The sequence below is a fragment of the Misgurnus anguillicaudatus genome, chromosome 2 (genome assembly GCF_027580225.2).
Source record: "Misgurnus anguillicaudatus chromosome 2, ASM2758022v2, whole genome shotgun sequence".
Classification (NCBI taxonomy): domain Eukaryota; kingdom Metazoa; phylum Chordata; class Actinopteri; order Cypriniformes; family Cobitidae; genus Misgurnus; species Misgurnus anguillicaudatus.
In genome coordinates, this window is record NC_073338.2 from 19115333 (window position 1) to 19142798 (window position 27466).

At 38.4% G+C, this 27466-nt stretch overlaps 1 protein-coding gene across 4 annotated transcripts in view; it reads right to left on the reverse strand.

Annotated features, from left to right (window-relative positions):
* tnr (tenascin R (restrictin, janusin)) overlaps window positions 1–27466 on the reverse strand; it is a 226242-nt gene that overhangs the window by 7786 nt on the left and 190990 nt on the right. For 2 of the 4 annotated variants that reach the window (XM_055201776.2, XM_055201778.2), the window contains 6 exons: window positions 26477–26596; window positions 24810–24953; window positions 9450–9580; window positions 5499–5631; window positions 5074–5225; window positions 964–1060 (listed from right to left, as the gene is read on the reverse strand). In XM_055201776.2, coding sequence (XP_055057751.2) covers window positions 964–1060; window positions 5074–5225; window positions 5499–5631; window positions 9450–9580; window positions 24810–24953; window positions 26477–26596 — 777 coding nt within the window. Of the gene's footprint in view, window positions 1–923; window positions 1061–5073; window positions 5226–5498; window positions 5632–9449; window positions 9581–24809; window positions 24954–26476; window positions 26597–27466 lie in introns of all 4 variants that reach the window. The other 2 variants (XM_073874149.1, XM_055201777.2) reach the window with 2 other exon arrangements.

Here is a 27466-nt window from a genome sequence, read left to right on the forward strand (position 1 = left end):
TCTGTTTATGCCAAATTCTGACTCTACAATCTGAATTTCTCAACAGAAATCCAGACTCATCAGACCAGGCAACATTTTTCCAGTCTTCAACTGTCCAATTTTGGTGAGCTTGTGCAAATTGTAGCCTCTTTTTCCTATTTGTAGTGGAGATGAGTGGTACCCGGTGGGGTCTTCTGCTATTGTAACCCATCTGCCTCAAGGTTGTGTGTGTTGTGGCTTCACAAATGCTTTGCTGCATACCTCGGTTGTAACAAGTGGTTATTTCAGTCAAAGTTGCTCCTATATCAGCTTGAATCAGTCGGCACATTCTCCTCTGACCTCTAGCATCAACAAGGCACCCGCAGGACTGCCGCATACTGGATGTATTTCTCTTTTCACACCATTCTTTGTAAACCCTAGAAATGGTTGTGCATGAAAATCTCAGTAACTGAGCAGATTGTGAATTACTCAGACCGGCCTGTCTGGCATCAACAACCATGCCATGCTCAAAATTGCTTAAATCACCTTCTTTCCCTTTCTGACATTCAGTTTGGAGTTCAGGAGATTGTCTTGACCAGGATCACAACCCTAAATGCATTGAAGCAACTGCCATGTGATTGGTTGATTTGATAAATGCATTAATGAGAAATTGAACAGGTGTTCCTAATAATCCTTTAGGTGAGTGTATAGAAAAGGCCTTGTAGAGTTATAAAATACTCAGATAAAATCCTCTACAAGGGCCATTTTTCCAAAACGCCTTGTCAGTATTTGAAAAAGCAGCATTTTGATGACTAGCATTTCCAGTACTGATTCTTAAATAAGACTTCTACATCTCAAGAAAAAGTGCTGACAGAATTTAGATGGCCTAGAAAAGATTAATGGGACCTTAAAAGGCCGTATTTTGATAGGTTATCACGTAGCAGCTTTCCTCAGACAGCACTAACCACTTTCTCTATAATTAAAGTCTGTTTCACGTCCTCTCACCGAGCCAGAACTCATCCTCCAGGTTGCCAAACCCAATCTTGTAGTCACTCCACTTCCTGGAGAAATCAGTCAAGCCGTTCTGACGTCGCTGGAACACCTAAAACATTAACAAGCATACAGTTGCCACATAACACACTATGCCAACTCATTATAGTGCTTTTGTCTTAAGGGCAATGTGGGGCACATGAATACCCAACAGATACTGTATATACCAACAGAGTTACTTTACTCTCAAATGATAGAGGCTGCTGTGTCAATGCGTTTAACCAGACAAGATTTCGCTGCAAAGACCAGGTAATTGCCAGCATATGTTGTGTTTTAAACATTGGGATAGGTCCAAAATTGCCACTTGTCACAAGTAAGTTGGTTGCTTGCCAGCTGGCTGTATCTTTGTTACAAAAAAGTCTCTCATACTTTATTCACCATTATGCCATTCCAAAAGTAAAGTATATGAAATCTTCAGTTGAACTCAAATGAACAGTTTTTGTGCATCTATTAACAAAACATGTATAGCCACAGGACACGCAAGAACCAGTGAGATTCAACATAATAGACAGCGCCCGGTTCCCCAAAACGTTCTTATCGCTGAGTAGTTCTTAACCTATTTCTTAACCTCTCTCTTAACTCTATGGCACGATTCCCAAAACGTTCGTACGCTAAGTATATCTTCTGTAAGTCACACTTTCGTAAGGTTGGTCTGGACCACTCGTAAGCTCTCTCTTAGCGTTGTTTGAGCGCAAAACGCTATCGCCGTAGTCTTTAGAAATCAGCGCAGCGCAGTACAAGTCAAACTATGGTATGCTGACAATGATTTTATGTTATGGACATTTTAAGACTTGCAATAAAATATGTTTGCAATGGATACAGGACTATTTATACAGTTGACTATTTGATATCAGAACAAATGAATTAAAGACGACTGGTGTTGTGTTGAAGTTTGTTCCCCATCGAAGTCTGTTCCCATTTCATACATTTGACAGTTTTATATTAGAGTATGTCTTTTAACAAACAGCCTGTCTTTTTCTTTTTTTTCTTATGTTTGCATACATAATAAATATATATTATACATATAATATGATTCATACTGTAAAAATAATTGACTTACAATCAAGAACAATCAAGATACATCGCAGTAGCCATTAAAACTTTCAATGTATATAAAGAATAAACATATAATGTGATAAAAACGCTATAAAACACTACACTAAAGGGAAACATAGGGGTAACAGACTTCCACACAACACCTGTAACCCCTTAACCGTTTAGTCCATGCCAATTTTTTTATTCTGCAACACTTACAAACTTTTGACATTTTGCCTGACGTGGCTAAAAAAAAAAAATCGCCTCTCAAGACAACTCATTATGGAGCTGCTCTTCTCAGACCATATTCTCTATCTAACTCTCTCTGTTTATTGTAGATAGGTTGTTTTTTTATTGAAAACATTAATGGCAAGCAATACCACATTAAACCAAGTAATTCTGATTGTTAAGTACCTTACCATTAGTATAAAAGTGTATTTTATATTTTTTTTAAGTTGTTAAACCCATGTCAAGAAGCGGCACAAGTGGCACAACGGGATAAGGAGGGTGGATAATTAGCGAGGGATACCCGGTTCGTCTACCCGTATTACTGACAATTTGATCATTTAATTAATAGTCTATATTTTACGGATAACTTAAACTATGTTAAAATAAATGTTACTGTAATAATTTGAGTAATGTTCCATTTGTATAGAAAGTGTTGTCTGTCTTAACGTCGTAATGCACCTTCACGTGAAGGGGAAAATCGATCCCTGAGAGATCGATCGCAAATAATTCAGCACCTTCACTTGGGACAGCGACATTGTTACGTCGAACTTAGAGGCAACGTGTTAAGAAGCTTCCTAAGAGACACTTCGGGGAACACACTTAGGAACATAAACAACTTTGGTAAGATATATCTTTTTGAGTGTTCTTAGCACGCTAAGAGTGAACGTTATCGGGGAACCGGGCCCAGATATATTTGTTTCTATGTATATGTAATGTATCAATTGCTAAATAAGCTCAAAATATTAATTGTTTTCTCTCACAAACATATTTTTTACTTAGACAACATGAACGCACTATAGTAATTTGAATTAATTTAATGATAAATGTATGTGCTTTTCAAGCTTCAGCATGTTCAGCCCCATACGAAGATTTCATGACATCATTTTTATATAAAAATAAAGTGTTTTGGTTCATCTTAAGATAAAAAGTCATATACATCTACGCTGGCATGATGGTGAGTAAATCATGAGAAATTTTTATATTTGGGTAATCTATTCCAAATATGAAATTCAAATGTGTTACTACAGTTTTAAATGAATGATCTTAAATGGATAGTTCGGCCAAAATGATATTAAACCCATGATTTACTCACCCACAAGCCGTCTGAGATGCATATGTCCATAATTTTTCAGATCAACACATTTTCAGTTATTTTAGAAAATGTTTTAGATGTTTCAGTTAATCAAATGTAAAGTTACGGGATCCGTGTCCTTCAAGTCCAAAGTTGTGCATCCATCCCTCACAAAATAAATCCAAATGGCTCCACGATGGTAAACAAAGGCCTTCTGAGGGTAATTTGTGCCGTTTTGTTGTAGAAATATCCAAATTTAAAACTTTAAAAATGAAAATAACTAGCTTCTGGTAACACCGCCATCTTAGACTCCTCTGTATTCAGAGAAGGCAGTCTGTCTGTCATTGTTTTAAATTGAATTAGGTCCCAGGAATTTTTTGATGACATTGCTGTTTGTGTATGATGAGTGAAAGTGTGTTTATGTATTTACCTGTAAATGTTTTTGTATTTATTTGTAACCACGTTGCTGCCACTTGCCAGGACACTCTTGTAAAAGAGATTTTTAATCTCAAGGAGTTTTTTTATCCTGGTTAAATAAAGGTTTGAATGAATGAATGAATTCAGGAGAGAGTATTAGTGTAGTGTGTGCACTTTTCTAGTGACCTATGACAAATTCAGATGGCGGGGGCACAGAAACCTTCGTAAACTGCGTACGCTCTCATCTTGAATGCGGACGTGACTAAGATGGCGATGTTACCGGAAGCTAGTTATTTTCGTTTATAAAGTTTTAAATTTGGATATTTCTACAACAAAATGGTGCGGATTACCCTCAGAAGGCCTTTGCTTATCATCGTGGAGCCGTTTGGATTTCTTTCGTGAAAGATAGATGAACATTTTTTGGACTTGAAGGACGTGGACCCTGTAACTTTACATTTTATTACTTGAAACATCTAAAACATTTTCTAAAATAACTGAAAATGTGTTTGTCTTAAAAATTTTGGACATATGCATCTCGGACGACTTGGGGGTGATTAATCATGGGTTAAATATCATTTTTGGCCGAACTATCCCTTTAATGTATAGTGTTCAGAAGGCTTAAAAATTTTGGAAAGCTTCAAAACGCCATGTGACAACACATACAAGCAACGTTTAGATACATAGTACACATTTCATATATATTTAGGATATACAGTATATAGTTTCCTACTGCTGTAGTGCAGGTGTAGGGCAGTCGCAGTAACAGCAATCCCATATTACAGCGCAACTAAAACTAAAATATTATTGAAAATGCCCTATATTAATATGCATTGCCTTCCATATTACTTTTATACATTTATAGGTGCACAAATAGTGCCATATTTTCATTTCTTTAAGACACTGCTGTGTTCTATATTGATCGAGGCTCTGTAAATTTGCCCTTAACAAGCCTAAATCATATCAAAAGTATATAAATATATTTAGCTGTAGTATAGCTTGTGTTAATCTTTTTCTCATTTAGGGAAAGACTTGTCGCACCCTGCGTTCTACCTCAATGCACCTCGTTGTTCTGAATTAAACAAATATTTTTTTAATAAATAAAGATGATAAAACCGCTTATCGCGCTGGTGAGCCAAGCAAAATCACAGCATGGGAAATTCCTTCACTGTGACAACCATATGCAGGTGTAGACACAAGCCTAATCCTCTACAAGCACAACTAAGTGACTATCTAGAGTTAACTTAGCATTGTGTAAATCCTATATTATAACAGTAGACTGCAGGCTTAAATCACAAGTCAGGTATATCACTCACTATCCAGCCTCCTCCGTCGGTGGTCATGTCGCAGTAAACCTGCACACCTTGACTGAGGTCTCTGTTGATGTAGATGCTGTAGATCCCACTCAGGGTCTCTCCGTTCAGCAGGTGCTGTGCACAGTTCTGTGGCGTGGGAAACAATCGGTTTCCTGAGGAGGAAAAGAGTTCACATTCAATACAACAGAGCACATAATGCGAAGGTCCGCTGTGAGGTTAATGAGTGATGATACGCATCGCCGGTTTAACGGTGAAGTGAAAACTCATCTGCTGATTTGTGCCCAACACATTATGAAATGCTATCCTTGGAGTTTACTCAGTACTAAACACAGGTGGCATCTTTCAGGAATCAAGTTCACTGATGTTTAGTCGAGTGGTCCAAGAGCGAATTTGCACCTAATGCGAGTAATGTAATGGGTTTTTACCTGTCGTGAAAGTGGTGGAAACAATGGCGCTGGTCTCTAACCCTCTGGAGGCTTGCAGTCTCACGGTATATTCGGTGGTCTCTGCCAGCCCCTCAAGACGAATCCATGTATCCTCTGATTCAAAGATCAGCTCCTAAAACACAACCATAGTCTATTGGGAGATCCTCAAACACAATGATAAAACATTAACACATCATTTATGTTGAAAAATAGGACAAAGAAACTAAATAAAGAACCAGAAACAGAGCGTAGAAAGCAGCAACTATTAACATTCTGGGTAGAGGTGTCAGAAATTAGCTTTTTGTTTTATTAAGGGGACATAATTGCCTCCGGAACATGTGTACTGTACATTTATTAAATGTTTAATTGATGAAAATGTAAAATTATATTGGTTAAATACTGTATACATTCATTTGAAATAGAAAAATGGTTATTCATAATGCAAAAGATGAGCAGTTTCGGAGACAGGGCTTAAAGGGACATTCCACTTTTTTTTGAAAATATGCTCATTTTCCAGCTCCCCTAGAGTTAAACATTCGATTTTTGCAGTTTTGGAATCCATTCAGCTGATCTCCGGGTCTGGCGGTACCACTTTTAGCATAGCTTAGCACAATCCATTGAATCTGATTAGACCATTAGCATCGCACTAAAAATAATTAAAGAATTTTGATATTTTTCCTATTTTAAACTTGACTCTTCTGTAGTTACATCATGTACTAAGACCGACGAAAAATTAAAAGTTGTGATTTTCTAGGCAGATATGGCTAGGAACTATACTCTTATTCTGGCGTAATAATCAAGGACTTTGCTGCCGTAACATGGGTGCAGGAGGCGCAATAATATTATGCAGTGCCTGAAAATAGTTTTGATATTTTTCCTATTTAAAACTTGACTCTTCTGTAGAAACATTGTGTACTAAGACCGACGGAAAAATAAAAGTTGCGATTTTCAAGGCAGATATGGCTAGGAACTATACTCTCATTCTGGCGTAATAATCAAGGACTTTGCTGCCGTAACATGGGTGCAGGAGGCGCAATAATATTATGCAGTGCCCGAAAATAGTCCCCTGCTACTGAAAGATACTAGGGGACTATTTTCGGCTGCTGCATAATATCATTGCACCTCCTGCAACCATGTTACGGCAGCAAAGTACTTGATTATTACGCCAGAATGAGAGTACAGTTCCTTAAAGTATCGAAAAATATCGAAACTCTTAGGTTATTTTTTTTTTAGGCGCGATGCTAAATGGACTAAGCTAAGCTATGCTAAAATTGGTAGCGCCGATCTGGAAAATTAGCATATTTAAAAAAAGTGGAATGTCCCTTTAACATAGCACCAGACTAAAATGCAAGTCTTAACTGAAAACAACTTAAAATATATCAGTGCCTTTTGTTTTGTCTCAAGATGCACACCAGTAATGTATTTTGCAGTAAAAACTATTTAAATAATATAACTAAGGCCTAGTCTTGGAAACCTGCCTGGGAAACCGTCCATATGCTACAATACATTTAAAATTTAAAATAATCAAATTAATCATTAGATTTGAAATAATTTGGACAAAGAGATTCACTCCAGGATAATTTTTTTCCTAAAATTGTCACTTTCTCAGACAGCCTGATCTCACAAAATACGAAAAATAGTCACACATTATTTTGCTCAGTTTTGCGTGGCATTGTCACGTATTTCCACCATTTTACGTGCCCATGCCGTGCATTTCTTTTCCGTGTCAGTTTCACATATTGGTTACTCAACTATTTTTCCTATTTTCTTACAATTGTCGCTTTGGTTTGGGGTTAGAACAACTTTCTGTTACATAAAATGACATCCTAACCCAAACCCAACTATAACCCTAATGTCAGGCGACAATGGTTTAAAAAGCATACGAAAAATTAGTATAAACCAATACTTTAAGTGACATCCTAAAGCAAACAGTGAATCTAACCCCAAACCGAAGCGACAACTGTTTAAAAATCGGAAAAACTGTTGAGTAACCCTTACGTGAAACTGACACGTAAAAGAAATGCGTGCACATGCACATAAAATGGTGGAAATATGTGACAATGCCACGCAAAACTGAGCAAAATAATGCGTGACTATTTCACGGAAATTTGTGAGATCAGGTTGTCTCAGATATCTTTCCCCAAACCTTGCACTCTAAAAAAATGGTGCTAAATAGCTCTAAAAGCTTGTAATCATAGGGGAACCATTCCCAGCGCTACACAGCACCTATGAAGAACCATCCGGGGGTATATGGTACTACACAATAGGGTACTACACAGGTACTACATAGGTGCTCTACGGCACCCAAAATGGTTCCCCCATGATTACGAGCCAATGAACCACTTTTGCTATTTTTTGCATATTATTTTCCAATAAAACGAAATCATATCAGAATCAATCAGGAGCTGTCTGAAACACTGTTGTGTTCCCCAGCTGCATACTGTTGGGCGTCTCTCATACAATACAACCTTTCCTCTGAGTGTTTTTCTGTTATTTGATTGACAGCTCCGAACCCTTGATGGGGGAGGAAGAGGCTTATCAGGCTCTACTGCTGCTGCTGCTGGGGAGAAACCAAGTTTCTATTTTGGTCCCCGGCTCATGACAGTTCACTTCCGTTTTTTGTTTCTGAAAAATTCGCTCTTATCGAAATGATCTGCCGTGGCGACAGCAGCATTTTCTTCCACATTTATTTTCTTTTCTGGCACTGGATTTTATTTCACAGCAGTGGAGATAACAAGCTGATTTCTACTGGAGAGCAGGATGGACAGCGTAATGCAGCTCTATACTGCATGAAATAAGACATATTGAACTTTTTAAGGAAAATTTGTACATTTAAGCAACTTGTCAAAACTTATGCAGCACAGCAGGTTAAATAAATAGCATGAACGTTGCACAGTGTGCAGATAAAAGTGATGGACAATCATTTTAACTATTTTAATAAAAGATGCACCAATATATCTGCAATAATCGGTATCAATCAGCGATAGCTAAAAACAGCCGATAGTTATGCCCGATATATCCTGTCAATTAAAAGAGAACAGGGAAATGCAAGGAGTTTGAGCACGACTGACTAATCAGAAGAACTAAATAGGCTATTTCAGAGGACTGCATAATAAGCTAGTTGGGTAACACTTTACTGTAGGGTTAGGATTGGGGTTTGGTTTATGGTTAGTTGCATGTAATATATAACTTAATGCTATAACTATAGTAAGGACATTTAATGTGTAACAAAAGGCAATGTAAAATAAAGTGGTACCACTAGATTTATGTCTGAGATACACCCCAGGCCTTATATTATATCATCTGTGCACCACTGACACCCACTGGACAAACACTAGCAGCATTACAGGTCACCAAATCACATGTACTGTTGTTGTCTCTGTGTAACAAACTGTTATAAAGTATATATTTACAGAGCTGTATTTTCCTCTAAGCCAGGAAGCTTAAATAAAGATAACCGATGCAGTAATCATCCATTTAAAATAATACAATTATGTATAACCGATACATACATACATTAGTGTATCGTTTTACAGGAAATGACTTCAGGGAAGTCTTTGATAGACATATTGTCTCTAGAAAAGTCGTGTTAATTGACTTAATTAATATTTACTGAGCTACTTATGTAAGTAATGTAATTAAATTGTGGCATTCCTATAGGCAGATATAAAAGATCTACGAGCTCCTGATGCAAGCCAGCCTTTGTGGACACACAGACAAGATTGTTCATGTGCTTTATGTTACATCATAAAATCTTTATAAGACCACCCAGTGCGCCAGTTTAATTAAAAAAATAAAAGGTTACGAGCCCCAAAATGAAAACATTGACACTGCAAATGTGAAAAAATGTTCATATCATAAAATAAATGAGGAATGCATAAATATGTGCACAATAATACGGTACTTAGCATTTTAAGTTAAATTCAGTGCTTGAATCGACACAATGCTTGCCTTTCGACCGCCGTCTGCAGCTTTGTATGTCAGCATGTAGTTGTCGATCTCAGCGATGGGCGGTTGCCAAGATATCAGGGCACTTCGATGGTTGATCTCACTGGCAGTAAGGTTATGAGGTGCGTCCATAGCTGTAAGCATCAAAGATCAAAAAGCTGACACTTCTATCCAAAGCAGCAAATGATTCATTTGAGGTATATTGTACATTTTATTAATACAGTGGCAAGAAAAAGTATGCTAACCTTTTGGAAATTCAAGATTTTCTGAATAAAATGTGATCTGATTTTCATCAAAGTCAACTGACAAACATAATGTGTCTAAAAAAACATTTAAACCCAAAAAACCTCATAGTGGTTGTAGTAAAAGTATGTGAACCCTTGAGTTAATGACCTCAAAAAAGCTTATTGGAGTCAGGTTTAAGCACACCTGGAGTGTGGTTAAGATAATAGGTTTGAAGGTGTGGACTACAGCTGATAAAAACCCCTTAAACTTTTTGGACAAGAAGAACATGTGAGCCATGCTGCCAAAAAGAGCTTTCAGAGGAGCTATGATCAAGAATTGTTGATTTACATAAAGCTGGAAAGTGTTACAAAGTTATTTCAAATACTTAAGAAATTCACCAGTCTACAGTTAGGCAAAAAATCTACAAATGGAGACGCTTTGGGACTGTTGTTACTCTACCAAGATGTAGGCGCCCAGTCAAAATGACACCAAGAGCACCATGAAGATTTATCAATGAGGTAAAGAAACAACCCCAAATGAAAAAGATTTGAAGGTATCATTGGAACTTGCTAACATCTCTGTTCATGAGTCTACAATACGTACTGTAAAACAATGAACAAGCAGGGTATCCATAGCAGGACACCATGAATGAAGCCACTTCTTACTAAAAAAAAATTGCTGCACCCTTGAAGTTTGCAAAAGAGCACACTGACACTCCACAGTGGTATTGGCAAAATGTTTTGTGGACTGATGAAACAAAGATTGAACTATTTTGGAAAAAACACATTTTGGTGTAGAAAGGGCACGGCATATCATCATGAAAAATCATCCCAACTGTAAAGTATGGTGGAGGAAACTTCATGCTTTGGGCCTGCTTTGCTGCATCAGGGCCTGGCCAGCTTGCAATCATAGAGGGGAAGATTTATATCCCAAGGATATCAGACAATTATTCAGAATAGGAGAATGTCTGTACTTCAGCTAAAATTGTGTAGAAGGTGGGTGATGCAACAGGACAACGAACCAAAACATCGGAGCAAGTCCACAACAGAATGGCTTTAGAAAAATAAAATCCACCTTTTGGAGTGGCTAAGACAGAGCCCAGACCTCAACCCTATAGAGATGCTATGGATTGACTTGAAGAGTGCCATACACATGAGACGTCTAAAGAATATGACAAAGTTAAAGCAGTCCTGCCAGGAAGAATGGGCTACAATTGATCTATAACTAAACCACGCCCCAAACGCAATGAGCCAATCACAGTGCACTAGCTAACCCAATACACTCGGACATTGCAGTTAGTCAGTTTTCATTCGTTTTTATATGTTTTTTCTTGTCATTTTAAGTTTAAAATGGTGAAACGGTGTGAATGGGTACATGCAACTCCGACACTAGGTATCCCGAGATGCTGGGCGACGTTGTGTATTTTTTACCCATATTTTTTACCCTTTCCCAAGCCACATCTGAACCGAAATAAGTGTCTTCTCTGGATTAAGTTATGCGGTAAACCACAACACCAACTAAACGTGAAAAAAATAAAATTAAACAACAACGTATTTGAAAGTTATCTTTAACATCTCTAATGTAACGTTAGCCTAATATTAGAAAAAGTTAACGTTAGCTTCTAGCTGCGTTGTACATCATGTCACTTAACTTCATTAAAGGGGTGGTTCAATGGTATTTCAAGCATTCTGACTTATTAACACAGTTATAGAGTTGTTTCCTCATGCTAAACGTAGGCAAAGTGTCAAAAAAGCAGTTGGGCGTGTTACAGAGTATTTCTGTGCTAAATGCACTACATTTCAGGGGTTTTCTATACGTATCACTTCTTTATATGGGCACTTCCCCCGGAAAACCCCGCCCACCCGTCAATCAGCGGGAGACGCTAGAACTTGCAAACATCTTATCACGTGCCCCAGCTTTGTTTAATTTCAAAACTCAACAATGTCACAAAAGAAGAAGTGTGTTTTTGGATGTAAGGAGAAGAAATCCAGCCTTATAAAAACAATGGATATAGTTTATTATCCGGATTAGCAGCGGAGTTTTGCGTGTGTGTTTGATGTGCTGGATTTTCCCAACCAGGTCATGATGAGTTGCATGCAGTAAGTAAGACTTCTGTCTTATGTTGGAAATAGGCGCGTGCATATTATATAAATGACACGAACATGTAGTGAATCATAAGCTAAAACAGTGTTGTATAGTGTTGCATGACTCATACTCGCTCCTCCCGCGGTAGTAACTCGTATGTTATCAGAAAGATTCGGTAAAGCTAATCTTTCTTTTATAAATCTGATTAAACTAAAGACGCTTTGGGGATATAAAGGATGTAATACTACTCTATACGTACTCCAGATTAACATCAGAAATGCAGAAACAGCGTGTGTTACATGAGCTTTAACGTATCTGTAAATAACCGAGATAACAAATGTTATTTGTAATAGCAATGTTGTGCTGAATGATTCATGTAAATACTGTAGCACCAAACTAACGAAAAGGTACTCTTAATAAAGATGGTTAGAAGGCTTAAATATTGAATTTGATCATGATGGCAACGAGATGCGATTTATCACATTTACACTGTGACCTGTACATTTTTGCATGGGGCTTTGTTTTCATCGACCTTCTCAACAATAAAAATATTAATATAAGCCTCCAATGCATAGTTAATTCTGTTTTGGTGACTTTGAGATGATATATAGTCTTTCTGTCTCCAGAAATCATCAATTGCCTCCTGTGAAATGTCTCCTCCTGTGACAGCTACCATTGCGCCTATCACTGAATGTTGATTGTTTGTCCAAGTGAGTGGAGGGGGCGTGGCTTATCCATAGGTCAATTCCTCCTCAACAACGTGCAGGTCTGATCCACAGCTACAGGAAGCATCTGGTTGAGGTTATTGCTTCCAAGGGAGGTCAACCAGTTATTAATTCTAAGGGCCAAAGCTTTTTTACGCGGCTGCAAACGCCTGGCGGACAGCCCCCTAAGGGTTCACTTACTTTTTCCATTGCCATTTTAAATGATGAATGACTCTGTTCAATAAAGACATGAAAGATCAGAATTTTATTTTGGTGTAGGAATTATTTTTAGACGTTGGTCAATACCCTTGACTTAAATGAAGGTCAGATCACATTTTATGACACATTTATTCAAAAAACCATGAAATTCCAAAAGGTTCACATACTTTTTCTTGCCACTGTATATGCGATCCCTGATAATTGATCCCTTTGTGTAGCCAGCGCGTACTGTACTACTGGTTGAGCTACAGGAACTTTCACTGCATTTGTCTGTGTCAGCACATGTAAGCGGACATCTAACCTGAGGCTATAAAGATCATGGCTGCACATGATGTGCACGTTTTAGACATATTGACAGATCTGCTTCAGAGTAAAAAACAATTAGTGCATGTTCACCTGGCTCCATGTCTCTCAGTTTGATCTTTATTCTGACAGCATGTCACTCTGCCTCCAGCAAAACTCACAAACACACACACACACACACACACACACACACACACACACACACACACACACACGCTTTACTTTCATCACTACACACACTGTGCTGTCTTCCCTTGTTGTCAAACAGGCATCATCCATCGTGTTTGTGCAGAAAAAGTTGCTGTTTAATAATCCTTTTTTTAAGCCTTGCTCTCATTGTTTGGAACCAAAGCTATGAAATGTCTTGGATCTAAAATGCTATTGTTATATTTGTAACCTTTTAATAAGATAAAATGCAAGCTATCACAGAATTACGGAGGTGTGGAAAGTCCAATCTGAGCATTAGAGGATTATGTCTGCAAACTGTATGTATCTTAAGTGATAGACTTCATTTGCATTTCCAGACCTGTCTAAATATAGATACAACACATTCTGCCCTTGGTTTACCATTAAATTGACTGAGCAGGCAACTAACAAAGAGTGCCAATCGAGTCTGAAATGCCACTGCAGAGAAACGCAGAGACGCTCCTGTGCATATCTCAGGAACACATTCATATTCAAATCCTCACCTTAATCGCTTAAAGTTGGAATGGTAATCTAAATCAAAATGACAGACAGCACTAATCCTAAAATAGGCATGAAATTTGTTAGTTGTGTTATCTTAATTATCCCCTTAAGCTTCTGTAATCCCCCTCATAAATGCCAGAATGATGCGTTTATGACACTTCACTCCCCTCAGGGTGTGGGTTGCCAGATCCCTAAATACAGAAGGATTGTATTTTCACTGCATTTTCACAGGTATTTTAGACTATATCTAAACATTGTTGTGTTTTTTTCCAGTCATAGCTTGGCAGGATTGAACTCCGGCGTTATTAGAGCAGAACTGTTTCTAAATTAAATCACCGTTAAGAAGAGAAAAAAAGCTAGGCAAGTGAACATAACAAACTTTATCAAGCCATTACGTGATTTTAAACGTCTGTGAGCTGGCACGAAGGTTACAAAGCCAATGGCCTGTGACACTTTTTATGTGCAAAAGAATTTCCTCTAAACAATCCAAACTAATGAAGTAGTCTGGGAGGGTCGCTTGATTAAAGTTGAGGTCTGATGCTTTTGGAGGCCGCCCTTTAATAGATGGGCTAAAGCTTTCAATGCAGCATAAATCAGTCTGATAAAAAAACGCCTGCTTGTTCTAGTTCAGTCTTCTGTTAAAACCTGTGGGAAAGACATTCAACCTCCTCTCTCTTTCTCTGTGGACAGCTCGCTGAGGATGGTGATGCTAATCTGCTCTAGGTTCCCACATGGGAATATCAGCTTTGCTGACTGCGGTATTTTGTCATTCCAACTACCAAAATATGTTATGGCCTTGTTTCTGCTCCGCATGAGCTGCCCATCTCTGCTAAAGTGTAAGGGGATGATAGCATTGATAGGAACGTGTGTTATTGTCTTTTTTGTATATCAAGCTGTATCAGCTAAACGGAATATAGCTACTTTTACTGCCAAAAACGAAGTGTTGCTTTGTCCCGCACTGCCAAAAAATGAGGTGTTTGTAATACTTCATACAATACATTTCAATTTAGTGCCCCCAAGGAACTTATCAAAGTTTGCCTGACAATGGTGTTCATTTTACATTTAGATTAAATAAAGCCTTTATCTACTGAAACAAAGATACAACAAGGAGAGCAAAACTTCCTCTGTCTTAAAGCAACACTATGTAGTTTCCATGTAAAAATGACTTACAGCTCCCCCATGTGGTTGAAAAGCGCAACAGTGCCTGGTATCAGACACTCTTCTGCAGGCAGGGGGAGGGGCGGGGTTGTGTGCTCTACCCTCCACAGCCACTTTCAGAGTGTGCTTGTAGCAGCTAGGAGGCTGCTCAGGTTGCAGCAACAGTACAATTTGTCCAGTTAAAAGTTGTTCTATCACTGAAATAATTTTAGAGACATTATTTAAAGATAAAAAAACTACATAGTGTTACTTTAAACACAAACTGGAGAAAAATGTAAGTGAACCCTATAGACTAATTATTTTAATCTATAGACTAATTATTTTAATGAAAGCTAATTTGTGTCAGAAATTAAACGAGTTCAAATGTGTGGTTTAGTGTTGTCACGATACCCAAAATCTTGCTTCGGTGCCGATACCAAGTCAAGAATCACGGTTCCGATACTTTCCGATACTTTTCCTGAAAAGGGAGAAACGCTCTCAAATCTCAGTGCTGTGCTTTATTTTAAAACCGGGACAACATTCTAATAATATAATACACTAATAAATGAACATATGAACAGCAGCCATATTAAACATTTGAACAAAATATAAAAAAACATCTCTATAGTGGTTATAGTGATGACTGCTAACATTCACTTAACCATAACACTACCATTATTAATAGGAAACAATGAGCCTAAATAATAACCATATGTTATTTAAGCTGTGATATATGGATTAATAGGCTAATGTTTTCTGTACTTCATTGTCTAATTTATCTGTGGTTAACTTTATATTTGAGTCCATAATTTCTTACAATGCTTTTCACAAATGAAATGCACCTCCTTTGCGTATAGGTCTGTGGTCTTTAAATGCTTTAATATAATAACCTAATATAAATAAATCACTGACAAACATGCACATGCTCTGATTATAAATACAGAGCCTATAGATCATTTTAGCTGATGTTTTGTATGCTTTATTTTAGCAGCTTGCAAATTATTAACATTATCTATGAAAGTTGCGTTTTTAGAGATGTTGAATTACACTGTAAAAAAAATCCGTAGAAATTGCAGCTGAGTTGCCGGTGATTTGCCGTAGATTTGGGTTTGTGTTATTTACTGGCAACATTTTGTTCGGGGTTAAATGAACATTGAGCATTTGCAGGTCTTTGTCTTTACAGAGTAAAACTAAAAAACAGCATCAAGCAAAGCATTCTGGGAAACAAAATCTGAAGCAAAAAAACAGAAAAAGGTTGATGATGATTTCTGGTTCCCAGAATGCTTTGCATGAGGCTGTTATTGTATAGTTTTATTCTGTAAAGATAAAGACTTCTTAATATTTAAAATTTATTTAACTTTGAACAAACTCTTGCCAGTAAATAACATAAATGTAAATCTACGGTAAATTACCGGCAACCCAGCTGCAATGACATTGAAATTTTTACGGACCTTTTTTACAGTGTAGCCGTTTAATAATTACTCCATTCTTTTTGAGGAGTTAAAAACTGAAAGAAAATGACAACAGTATATCAGAAGCATATAAATACGAGCTCCACTGCCTATCGCTCACGCACCGTGCGCGTGGATCATCTGACGCACGCGCGATCAGTGAGTGCGTTTACATGCACAGTCTTACGCCGATTATGCTTAATAAACGGATAACACGTGGGGTCATGTAAACCCGTAAATCGGTTTTCTTTAATTGGGGAAACCCCATAACCGGCGTAAGCAAAAACCGATCGGCACAGGTAGTTTTTTGCTCATTACGCCGATTTCGTGTGGCATGTAAACACCTTAACCGGCTTTCTCACGGTTTTGTCCATGTGCGCATGTCTCCGCGTATGAAAGATAAAAGTCACACGCGGAAGTAAGCGGAAAGTAACGCATAAAAGTCTCCGCTCGACTAAAGCAGTTGGCAGAGAAATGTTAAAATAGCAGCTCATGTTACATTTACAGGTTCTGCAGACACGAGAAGAGATACAACAGTACAGCTTAAGACAGATATGCCGTCGGCTTTTTGAACGACTATTGTCTATTATAGGTGGTGATGTCACTGCCTGCGAGAAAACTGATAATTCTGCAAGTCCCATGTAAACGCAGTTGTCTGCATAGCCGGCTTATTGATTTGCATGTAAACGCATGAAAACAGTTTTCTGCAATAAGCAGATTTTTGATAGTTATCCGCTTATTCTGTGCATGTAAACGTACTCAGTGAAAGCTCATGTTGCGGACCAAAGCGCGAGAATAAACAAAGCTTGAAGGCAAGAGAACACATCTTGTTGAATTTCAGAAGTTAGACTGAGCTGCAGTATCACTTAGTGCTCGCACATGCAGCCATCTCGCTGTTGTGTTTGTCACATTACAGCTGCAGTTTTGGCTGCGTGTGTGAGGAGAAAAAACACAGACGTCCACAGGGAGGCAATGGAAACGTGCGTTGCACACACCAACATGAAATGTGTCTCTTACAAATCTGGGAAGCGTTCATTCTTAAAAGTATCGATACTAATAAATTTAGGAAACGTGCCGTTTTTTATTTCCAAGAATCGCGGTACTTTTGAAGTATCGATGCATCATGCAACACTAGTGTGGTTTAGTGCTACTTTGATATGAAGACACTCAAACATTTTAAGATTGCTGTCCTTAACTCTTTACCCACCATTGACATGTTAACTCGTCAATTAAGAGAAAACTGTTCCCTGCCATGACGAGTTTTTCCGCCAATCCATGTTTCCGCTATTATCCACCGGGTGGCACTCTTACACAACTTACAAAACTCGGAAGTATCCCCTTAGAGCAAACAGTTCAAACTCTGAATCTGATCTCTATAAAAAGTCCTTCACAAAAATGCAATTATCTCAGCTTTTTGTTCAAAATTTGGTATTTTTGAAGATACCTACCCATATTTGGAAGGTATTAAACTATTGTGAAAATCATAAAAAATGCTGGCGCTGGCTGGCAACTTTTATTAAAAACGCTGGTGGGGAAAGAGTTAAGAAGCATCAGCTTGTCCAATCATGCATCGCAAGAAGGAGCTCTTTAAGATATCTGATCAAGGGTAGTTCCACTCCATAAGGCTGAAATAGGATACAAAATAATCTCAAAATGTTTTGACAACCATCAGTATAGTTAGACAAAGTGTCTATAAATGGAGACAGTTTAATACTGTAGCTACCCTTCCTAGAAGTTTCCGCTCAGCCAAGATGACTCCTAAGGCACAATGCAGAATACTAAGTAAAGTAAAGAAGATCCCACGATTATCAGCTAAAGGCTTGAAGGCATCATTGGAACTGGCACACATCTCTGTTCATGAGTCTACCATACGTAGGTCTTTGAACAGTCACAGTGTCTATGTCAGTACACCATGGAGGAAGCAGCAGCTCTCCCGAAAAACATTGCCGTGAGCCTGAAGTTTGCAAAAGAGCACATTGGCAAACCCCAGTGCTACTGGGAAAATATTTTATGGATTGATGAAACAAAAGTTGAATTGTTCGAGAAGAATACTAGCACAGCAAAACATTATCCCAAAAGTGAAATATGGTGGATGGAACATCATGATTTGGGCATGCTTTGCTGCCTCAGGGCCTGGACCACTTGCCATCATCGAGGAGAAAGTGAATTCCCAAGTTTAACAAAATATCCTACAGGATAATGTCAGGGTGACTGTCCACCATTTGAAGCTCAGTAGAAGTTGGTTGATGCAGGAGGTAATGACCTTAAGCATTAAAGTTAATCCACCACAGACTGGTTTAAGAAAAACAAATCGCACCATTTGGAGTGGCCTAGTCAAAGCCCCGACCTTAACCCCATAGAGAAGTTGTGGAATGACCTCAATAGAGCGGTTCACACCAGACTTGTTGAAGTGGTTTTGTAAAGGGGAATGGGCAAAAATTCCTTCAGAAAGATGTGCATGTCTGATTCAGAACTACTGAAAGTGCTTGCTGGAGTTATTTGTGTGTTGTCAGCTTATGTACATTGTAGGTACGATTACATAATAATAAAAAAAAAAAACACACACAATTGATTACACGACTAGACAGAGCAGACGTTCCCATTTACAAAGATACCTGGATTGTAAAAATGCATTCAGAATTGAGAAAATAATGATAAATTATTATTAGAAATCAGAGGAAAAAGTTATATGGATGTCAATGGAAGGTGTGTGACCGAAAATGCTTATTCACATGTTTTTGCTTGTACCTTTCTCATTTCATCAGATATTTGCATGACTTTTTAACAGATGATAGAATTATGTTAGTTCTTTCAAATGAAATAATGAACATTTACTGTTTTAGTTGGAATGGGCCATTTAGTTGGAATTAGTTTGTCATATTCAGACTCAGACACAGTTTTTAGAACGATGCCTGCAGTTCTGATGTTCTGACAGGACGTTCACTAATCTACCACCACAAATGTGACTACCAAATTTCCGTGGTTCATTTAAAGGTAAAGCGGAGGATTTTCTCGAATTTTAGAAAAGAACCGCCTTCTCCACTTTTTAAAAAAATGCAATTGCGCAACACTCCTGATTGGCAACTAGGAGGACCAACAGTCTTGATGATCCACCCGGAAAAAGAAAATCCTCCACAATACCTTAAAATACCTTCTCCTTCCTAGGTTTCGATGAAATTTTGTCAGTACCAAGATAAAAACACCGACCCCGGTTAAAAGTGACACAAATTTTCAAACAGTTGCTATAAAATTAAAACACCTCAGGACTGAAAGCTCAAAATATCAAATGTTTCTGGTGGTTCTTCTTTATGTATTTATTGTAGTATTTAGTAAAAAAAAAATACTATAACCATGCGGCAAGAAGTGGATATTGCATGACATGCATTTTAAAGTAACAAGCAGGTTGAAACAAAATGTATTGCCCCAGAAATTCGGCGCGCGTGCCCGCGATGTCAGCATTGCTACACATTGTGTTTGTCTAATGCTGATGAGGATCAGATCATATTTAATGACAAATCACTGTAGAAAACCAGTTTATTCCTAGGGGTTCACATACTTTTTCTTGCCACTGTGATAACTTACAGCTTTTAGCATCACTCTTTACTCACTCTTTAATCACTCTTTTTAGCATCACAGCTTTTCTATTAGGATATGCTTATATTTGAGTCAAACACAACAGGTGCGAAATGGATTTTGTAAAAAACATACACTCGGGCCGTGAAAATATCGCTGCATTATTTTTATAGACTGTACATTTTATACGTATCTGTTTACGCTGCTGTTGTTGAATTTGTTGTTGTCAAATTAAGTCGTTTTTTTCTGCTAGCTTTTTAAGTGTCACCCCTGTTGTGTTTCTTGTGCCAAGTGTTGGAGTCCGTGGTGCCTTGTGATATTCTCGGTAGCTTTAAAGTAACACTATGTAGTTTTTTTACCTTTAAATAATGTCTCTTAAATTATTTCAGTGATAGAACAACTTTTAACACTCTGGGGTCGGCTGCGGCGTGGGCAAGCTCTTTATTTTTCATTCACTCCGCAAAGAGACTTAGATAACTCTGCTGATTTTGGACTTACAGATATGATTTATGCATCATTTAAAACGTTAAAGGGTGTGTTGCAGGTTAACCACCACTGTCGATTAATGGGTAATAAATCACTCAAGATATGTGTATAATTTTTAAAATGTCTCAAAAATGGTCTTACAAACCACTTTTTTTACGTTTTTGGTATTAACGTTTTTTTTTACGCAATTCTGCGATGACGTCACGTTGGGGAGAAGTGGAGAAAGCCTCACCCAGAGCCATAGAGATAGATGAGACATTTATTGCTGTTTAATACTTACTTATATAATTTGGAAATCATATATACATCGTAGGAAATATATAATGTGGTATACTGCAAAGTTACCATGCTAATTATTATTTATGATATATGTGGAGATAAATAAAACTTCGCAAATCTGCTGATTTGATCCATTCATGTCCTGACCACCAGGCTAGAGATTTTTAAACATTCTTAATCCACACTTACTAGTCTATCAAATAATATCTCAAATATATTGTTTTGTGAAATAAAAGGATGCTTTGTTATATTGTTTATGTGATTATAACGAATCACACGATCATTTTATACGCAGCAGCAGTCAGCAGCTGCAGCACACTCGGATCCGACCGCATACATACTGTAATAAACAGGCGTTCGGCGGCTTTTTACATCACGACAGACTATGCCATTTAAGGAGGAACCGCTCATTGATCACCGTATTTTTATAAATCCTGTACATGTTTGGACCTGCCGAACAGGTTGAGCACTTTTATATACTTTGTTGAGCAGAGGCTGCACAGTTTGACCAGCGGGCTGCGGGAACCGGCGCACATCACGCCGCCAGACGGTGTTAACTCGAAATGTATAACTATTATCAGATCGACCCACCAGGAAAGTCCCGACTCTCCCGATTGCCACTCCGCTACTGGCTGTAAGGAAGCGAGTGCGTTTTGGTTGCTGGTCGACCCCGCGAATAGATGTGACGTGCTTCACTCACCTTCCAGGATTTGACATGCTGCCTAAATCCGATTGTGCTGAAGACCGCATAAAGTTACACCCATTTCAGGCAGGATCATGGACCCCCTCAAGCCAGCATGCACGAGTATGTTAATTGTTTGTTTACTTTCTACACGAAGATATGCTAACGTTATATCTGGCTGTCTGCCTATCTCTCTATACTAGCCTATCCATCTGTCTGTCTGTCTGTCTGTCTGTCTGTCTGTCTGTCTGTCTGTCTGTCTGTCTGTCTGTCTATCTATCTATCTATCTATCTATCTATCTATCTATCTATCTATCTATCTATCTATCTATCTATCTATCTATCTATCTATCTATCTATCTATCTATCTATCTATCTATCTATCTATGTAATTATACAATCTGCGATATCAGAACTGTACTTTACTCGTCTTTCTATAGTCATTCTCAATGCTCTCAAGGCGGCTTTGGTAAATTCTCTCCCCAGCGTGACGTCATACAGTGCGTTGTGGGGGAAAGGAGAATCATTGCAAACCGCTGTACTTTTTCATACTTTTTCGGGTTTTGTGATACCCAACAACATAAAATACAATGGATAACAGTTTAAATGTTTATTATCAACAAGCAAATTGCACAAATTCGTTGAAAAATTTAACCTGCAAAACGCCCTTTAGGGCGCACTCACATTATCCAAACCAAACCAAACCATGCCCCAACGCGATTGTCACCCCTCCCTACTCCCCCAGGTGCACGCACTCACACTGTACTTTTTATCGATCCGAGTCCGGGCGCGCTTTCATCATTAAGATTGTTTAGAAAAAAGCAGGAAGTAAAGCTCTCTCTTAACACTGGAACCCACCGTAATGATAAGTCTGTGTTTTTTATTCAGAGTCGTTTGGTGCGCGATTACAGACAGCCTTCTCACATGTCATCATATTGCTTAGTTGATCTGTCACGTGCGCAGCTCGGACATTCACGTAACCCTGCTGCGCGCATCAAAAGGTTTACGGCGGCAGATGAAGGTGAGTGGTCGCGCAGCTGACGTCTTCATCTTTTGAATCGCGCTCAGGCGCGAATGCGCTCACACCACAGCCTTCCGCACCTGAGCCCAAGTGAACCGCGCTCCGGCCCACCTCTGCAACCCGGCCGTGGCGCGATTAACCAATCCGCGCCCGGGCGCGGAACAGAGCGATCACACTTGTCAAACAAACCAGGCTTTGGGGGTCAAACGCGCTCGAGCGCGGTTTGGTTTGGATAGTGTGAGTGCGCCCTTAAAGAGTTTATTTTTTTGTTTCTGTCCACTCCCAATAAAAACAGAATGTTGTGCTTTTCGCAAAATTAAGAAAATAAACATGATGCACGTTTTGTTCTCTCTCCCTCAGTGAAGTCCTTTCTCAAACGCGTCAGAAAAATAAACTGTAACCTAACGAATATATGTCATAGAAACAAAAGATAAACGTCTACATAATGCGTGGAATGTCAGCTTTTAAATGATGTAAGTGAGATCGAAAACATATATTGTCATTCGGTGTAAACTGTATGAGAAGGAGGAGAAGTACCGTCTATCTCTTGTTACCTGATTATCTATAATGAGATGAGATCGCCACACCCCCGCGCCATTGAAGTGAACGAGCAGAAACATCCATATGCATAACTCGTGCCTCCTGCAGTCAATGGATACGCAATCCACAATCCAGTCTCTCCATTCCTTATTGTTTCATCCGAATGCACCAAACACGACATCTAAATCCTTATTTACTTGCGTATGTGTGTCAGTATTTCCAGACGCGAGTGTTTTCTTTGTTCTTCCGTCAAACATTTCACGCGAGGGGAACACACATAAACAAAGACACGAGTCAGGAAACTCGACGCGGTTTTTGGTATTCTTATAAAATACGCGATTGCAAACAGTACAATCCTTATTTAGTTGTGTCTAAGTGCATGTCTCCGCACAGCAAGTTTATTAAACACAGGATCACTCGCGTTTGCACACATTCACTGCTTTCATGATCAACACGTGAGGTAGCAATGGCGGCGGCTGTAAACAAACATTACAAAAAAACAAATAAGAGTCCAGACAACGATAGGCAGTTTTTATTTTGAGCTGTTTACTGCACAAAAGTAAAATTCTCGCTGGCCAACCAAACACTACCCTGTGTTCATTTTTACGATGGCCAAAACAGTACCTTTACTATGATTACTATGGTTTTTAAAGGTATACTTGTGAAATTAATAGAAAATATTTCTATATATACACACATTATATATTTAATTTTTTGTTATAAATTCCCAAGTAAACCTTATCATGGTTTTACTACAGAGAAAGTTACTTTCCTGTTGAACATCCCCACAAGGCTCATTATGTGGCTCATTATGCAACTCTTTTGTTCCTGAGCTGTCAATCACTGATTATTCAGGAGCTATCCCACCTCCACGCATACAGCCTTTCCCAGGAAAAAGTGTCTTAGAAATTGTAAATCAATATATTGCTTTATGTGAACGAGTAGGCCGAATGATTTTCACATCATTTTGAAGAAAAAAACTCTAGACTACTAGATCCTGTTTTGAAAAGTCTTGGGAAAACATGTTTAGAATGAGTTTTGTGGACTTGTATCAGTGACTTAAAAATTTAGCTTTTTCAAAAACCATGCATAAACATTTTTCTCTCAAAAATACAAACATGTACATACATGTTGATCATATAATATTGTAGCCCAGTTTGTGCTGAACGCAGTGTTTGCCATAAATATGTTTTTAAGCAACTGAAAAAAGCACAAATGTCAGTGCATGTCAAAACTTACCCAGGGCCCTAAAAACCCCTTAGACCCCAGAGGGTTAACTGGACAAATTGTACTGTTGCTGCAACCTGAGCAGCCTCCTAGCTGCTACAAGCACACTCTGAAAGTGGCGGTGGAGGGTAGGAAACACAGCTCCGCCCCTCCCCCTGCCTGGAGAAGAGTGTCTGATACCAGGCACTGTTGCGCTTTTCAACCACATGGGGGAGCTGTAAGTCATTTTTACAATAAAACTACATAGTGTTGTTTTAATGGGTGTTTTTAAAAAGACACAAGAAACTAGAATTATTTGAGTGTTGTCAGCTTATACACATTGTGTTTGTTTATTGTTGTGACCTAGATGAGGATCAGATCACATTTTATGGCAAATCTCTGTAGAAAACCAGTTCATTCCTAGTGGTTCACATACATTTTCTTGCCATTGTATATGTAATTTAATATCTGAAGAGTTCAGATGCAAAAGCCGCTAACTCCCCCTCCATCAAAATTAGATCCATTCAGAAATACGTTTTTTTAGCCAGAATCCATTAAGAGTCTGATAAAAAAATGTTAATAAAAAAGCATTCCAGATGCATTTAGAGGGTTATGCATTTGAGCTCTTCATAGTTATACAGTATTTACTGTATATATACACACAACATTAAAGGTTAATCTTTGGTTTAAGCATTATTTACTTGATCTAAAACTTAACTTTTACAAATCAAGATACTCTACTGAGATGAACTAATAAGCACTCACGTGTGACAAAGTTGGCGATGACGGTGCCACTAGTGAGAGGGCCTTTAGTGGCATAGAGGGCCACTGAGTATGGGGTGCTGGGGATGAGCTGACTCAGCTGATACTCCTGCTTGTTACCCTCCACCAGGAAGGTGTCTGCAGTAACTGAAATAAAAAGATTGACAAAAGGCATCATTTTCACTAAACATGCAGAAAAACTGCAAAAGCTTACCTGTAAATATAGAGTTACTGATTTTAAATTATTATTGAATTATTAAAGGTATATTGTGTAACTTTTAAAAGCATATCTTGACATAACTATATAAAGACCTTACATAATGAACTGTATTGTTTTTATTACATTAAAATTAGCTGTTTACATACACGTGACACGGATCTCCTTACATGGAAGTTGCCACCATGTTTCTACAGAAGCCCTAAACGGCAAACTGGTCTGTAGAGCGCATCTGTCACTATGCTGTCTCAGACGAGGACAAGTTTACCGGCGGGCTGTAACTGTTGACCAAACAACTCACATTTTTTAATCATTCATAAATAAATGCGCTTAAAATAAGTAATTTGTATGTTAATGTCCAATGAATTTGTATGGTTCTATGCAGCCATTAATTCACTGCACACAGCAAATTACGATTAGCATAATCCATGTATATCTTTATTGGACATGAACCCATAATGTTTAATGTACTGTAATATTTTTGTATTTGACCAAGCTACAGAAATTGCACTGTAATGCCTGTTGAATGTGAAGCATAGCCTTTGATGCCAAAAAAGTTAACAGGACTTTAATATTTTGCTATCCTATTCCTAACTATGCACTATTATATGGCTAGTTGCATTTTATTTGCCATTAATATTTGTGACCCTGTCTGTATAAGCCCAGCTGAAGTGATTATTTTGTGATTTACTGTTACATAAAATTATCCCACATAAATGTACCAAGGGGACTATTTTCAGGCACTGTGTAATATCATTGCACCTCCTGCAGCCATGTTACGGCAGCAAAGTCCTTGATTATTACACCAGAATGAGAGTATAGTTCCAAGCCATATCTGCCTAGAAAAATCACTTTTAATTTTCTGTCGGTCTTAGTACACAATGTACCTACAGAAAAGTCAAGTTTTAAATAGGAAAAATATCGAAATTCTTTGGTTATTTTTTAGCGTGGTGCTAATGGTCTAATCAGATATAATGGACTATGCCAAGCCATGCCAAAAGTGCTAGCGCCAAACCCGGAGACCAGCTGAATGGATTCCAAAAAGGAAAGAATCAAATGTTTAACTCTAGGGGAGCTGGAAAATTAGAATATTTCAAAAAAAGTGGAGTGTCCCTTTAATATCATCTTCAACATTTAAATTAATGTGAATTCAATTATTGAAATCAAACTTTGATGTTCCTAATTTCATAATTAGATTTTTGACCTGGAAATCACAGAGAGGGTCACAAATTTTTTCTATACTCACAATGCCTTAGCAGAACAGATTAAGCTATTTTAAATCACTACCTACCTACTATGTAAGAGTTACACTAATCTAGGGGTTTGATTCTTGGTTTGGATGTCAGAGGTTGCGGGTTCAAATCCCCAAAAATACACTAGAAAATGAGAGCAATTGATGGTGATGCAAGAAAGACTGACAGGTTGTGCCTTCTTTCATCAGGTCTTCACATACCCTGGTTCCGGGTGAGGGTGAGCACATAGTTATCAACACTTGAGACCGGAGGGTTCCAGCGCAGCAGAGCCCCCTGAGGTGTGACATTCAATGCAGTCAGCTCCGCAGGTATGTCCATAGCTGTGTGGAACAGAAGATTATGTGCAGGTTACAGGCAGAGTGAGATAAGCTCAGTCTAGGTAATTGGAGGCAGTTTCCTCCTCACCTATTTTTTACCTAACGCGTACAGGATATTCCACTATTCAAAAAAATCGAGCACCTCAGCAGCTTGGAACTAATTTGTTGTGATTATTTGGCTGTAGAAGATCACAATTTCCTTAATTAGCCGCCAACATTGGGGAAATTAGACATTCAAATGTGTGCGGCGCTCCACCTCAGCGAGTAATGAGGACCGTCTTTCACTGCAAAAATTTGCAATCCGTGTTGCTTTCTTTTCAGATGTTCGCAGATGGCTGTTCTCTTTCCCTGATAGGAAAATCGCACTCTCCCGTGTGCGCCGTGGCATATGTCCTCTTAGATGAGGTCAATGAGCTGCAATCACACATTATCTCCCTGTACTGTCCCACGCACATCTTTGTACTGCCAGCTTCGCTGTCAGGAGCCAAAATCACATCTACAGTGGTAGAGAGCTGACCCTCCCATCAGACACCGTTGACTCTCCTCCAGAAATTTCTATGCCCTCTCGCTACCTTCAAGGGAAACAGATCTCTCCTTCCTGACAGCGGTTCAGAGGCAAATCCACCTACCTCCCTATACCTGCTCATCCATATACTGACAAGCTCTGGCAGACGAGATACTGAATCTTTTAGAGTTTTCCTTTATGAAATGAACTTAAGCTTAATAGTTCTCGGGAGAAGCCGTGAACCCGATCCATCATGTTTTATCATCCCCTCATTTCATCCTTGACACAAAATCCAGTAAGCATGACTGTTTCTAAATCCTATTAACAATAAGCTTTTTCAAAAAAAAAAGCAGCTTGTCACTTTGCAT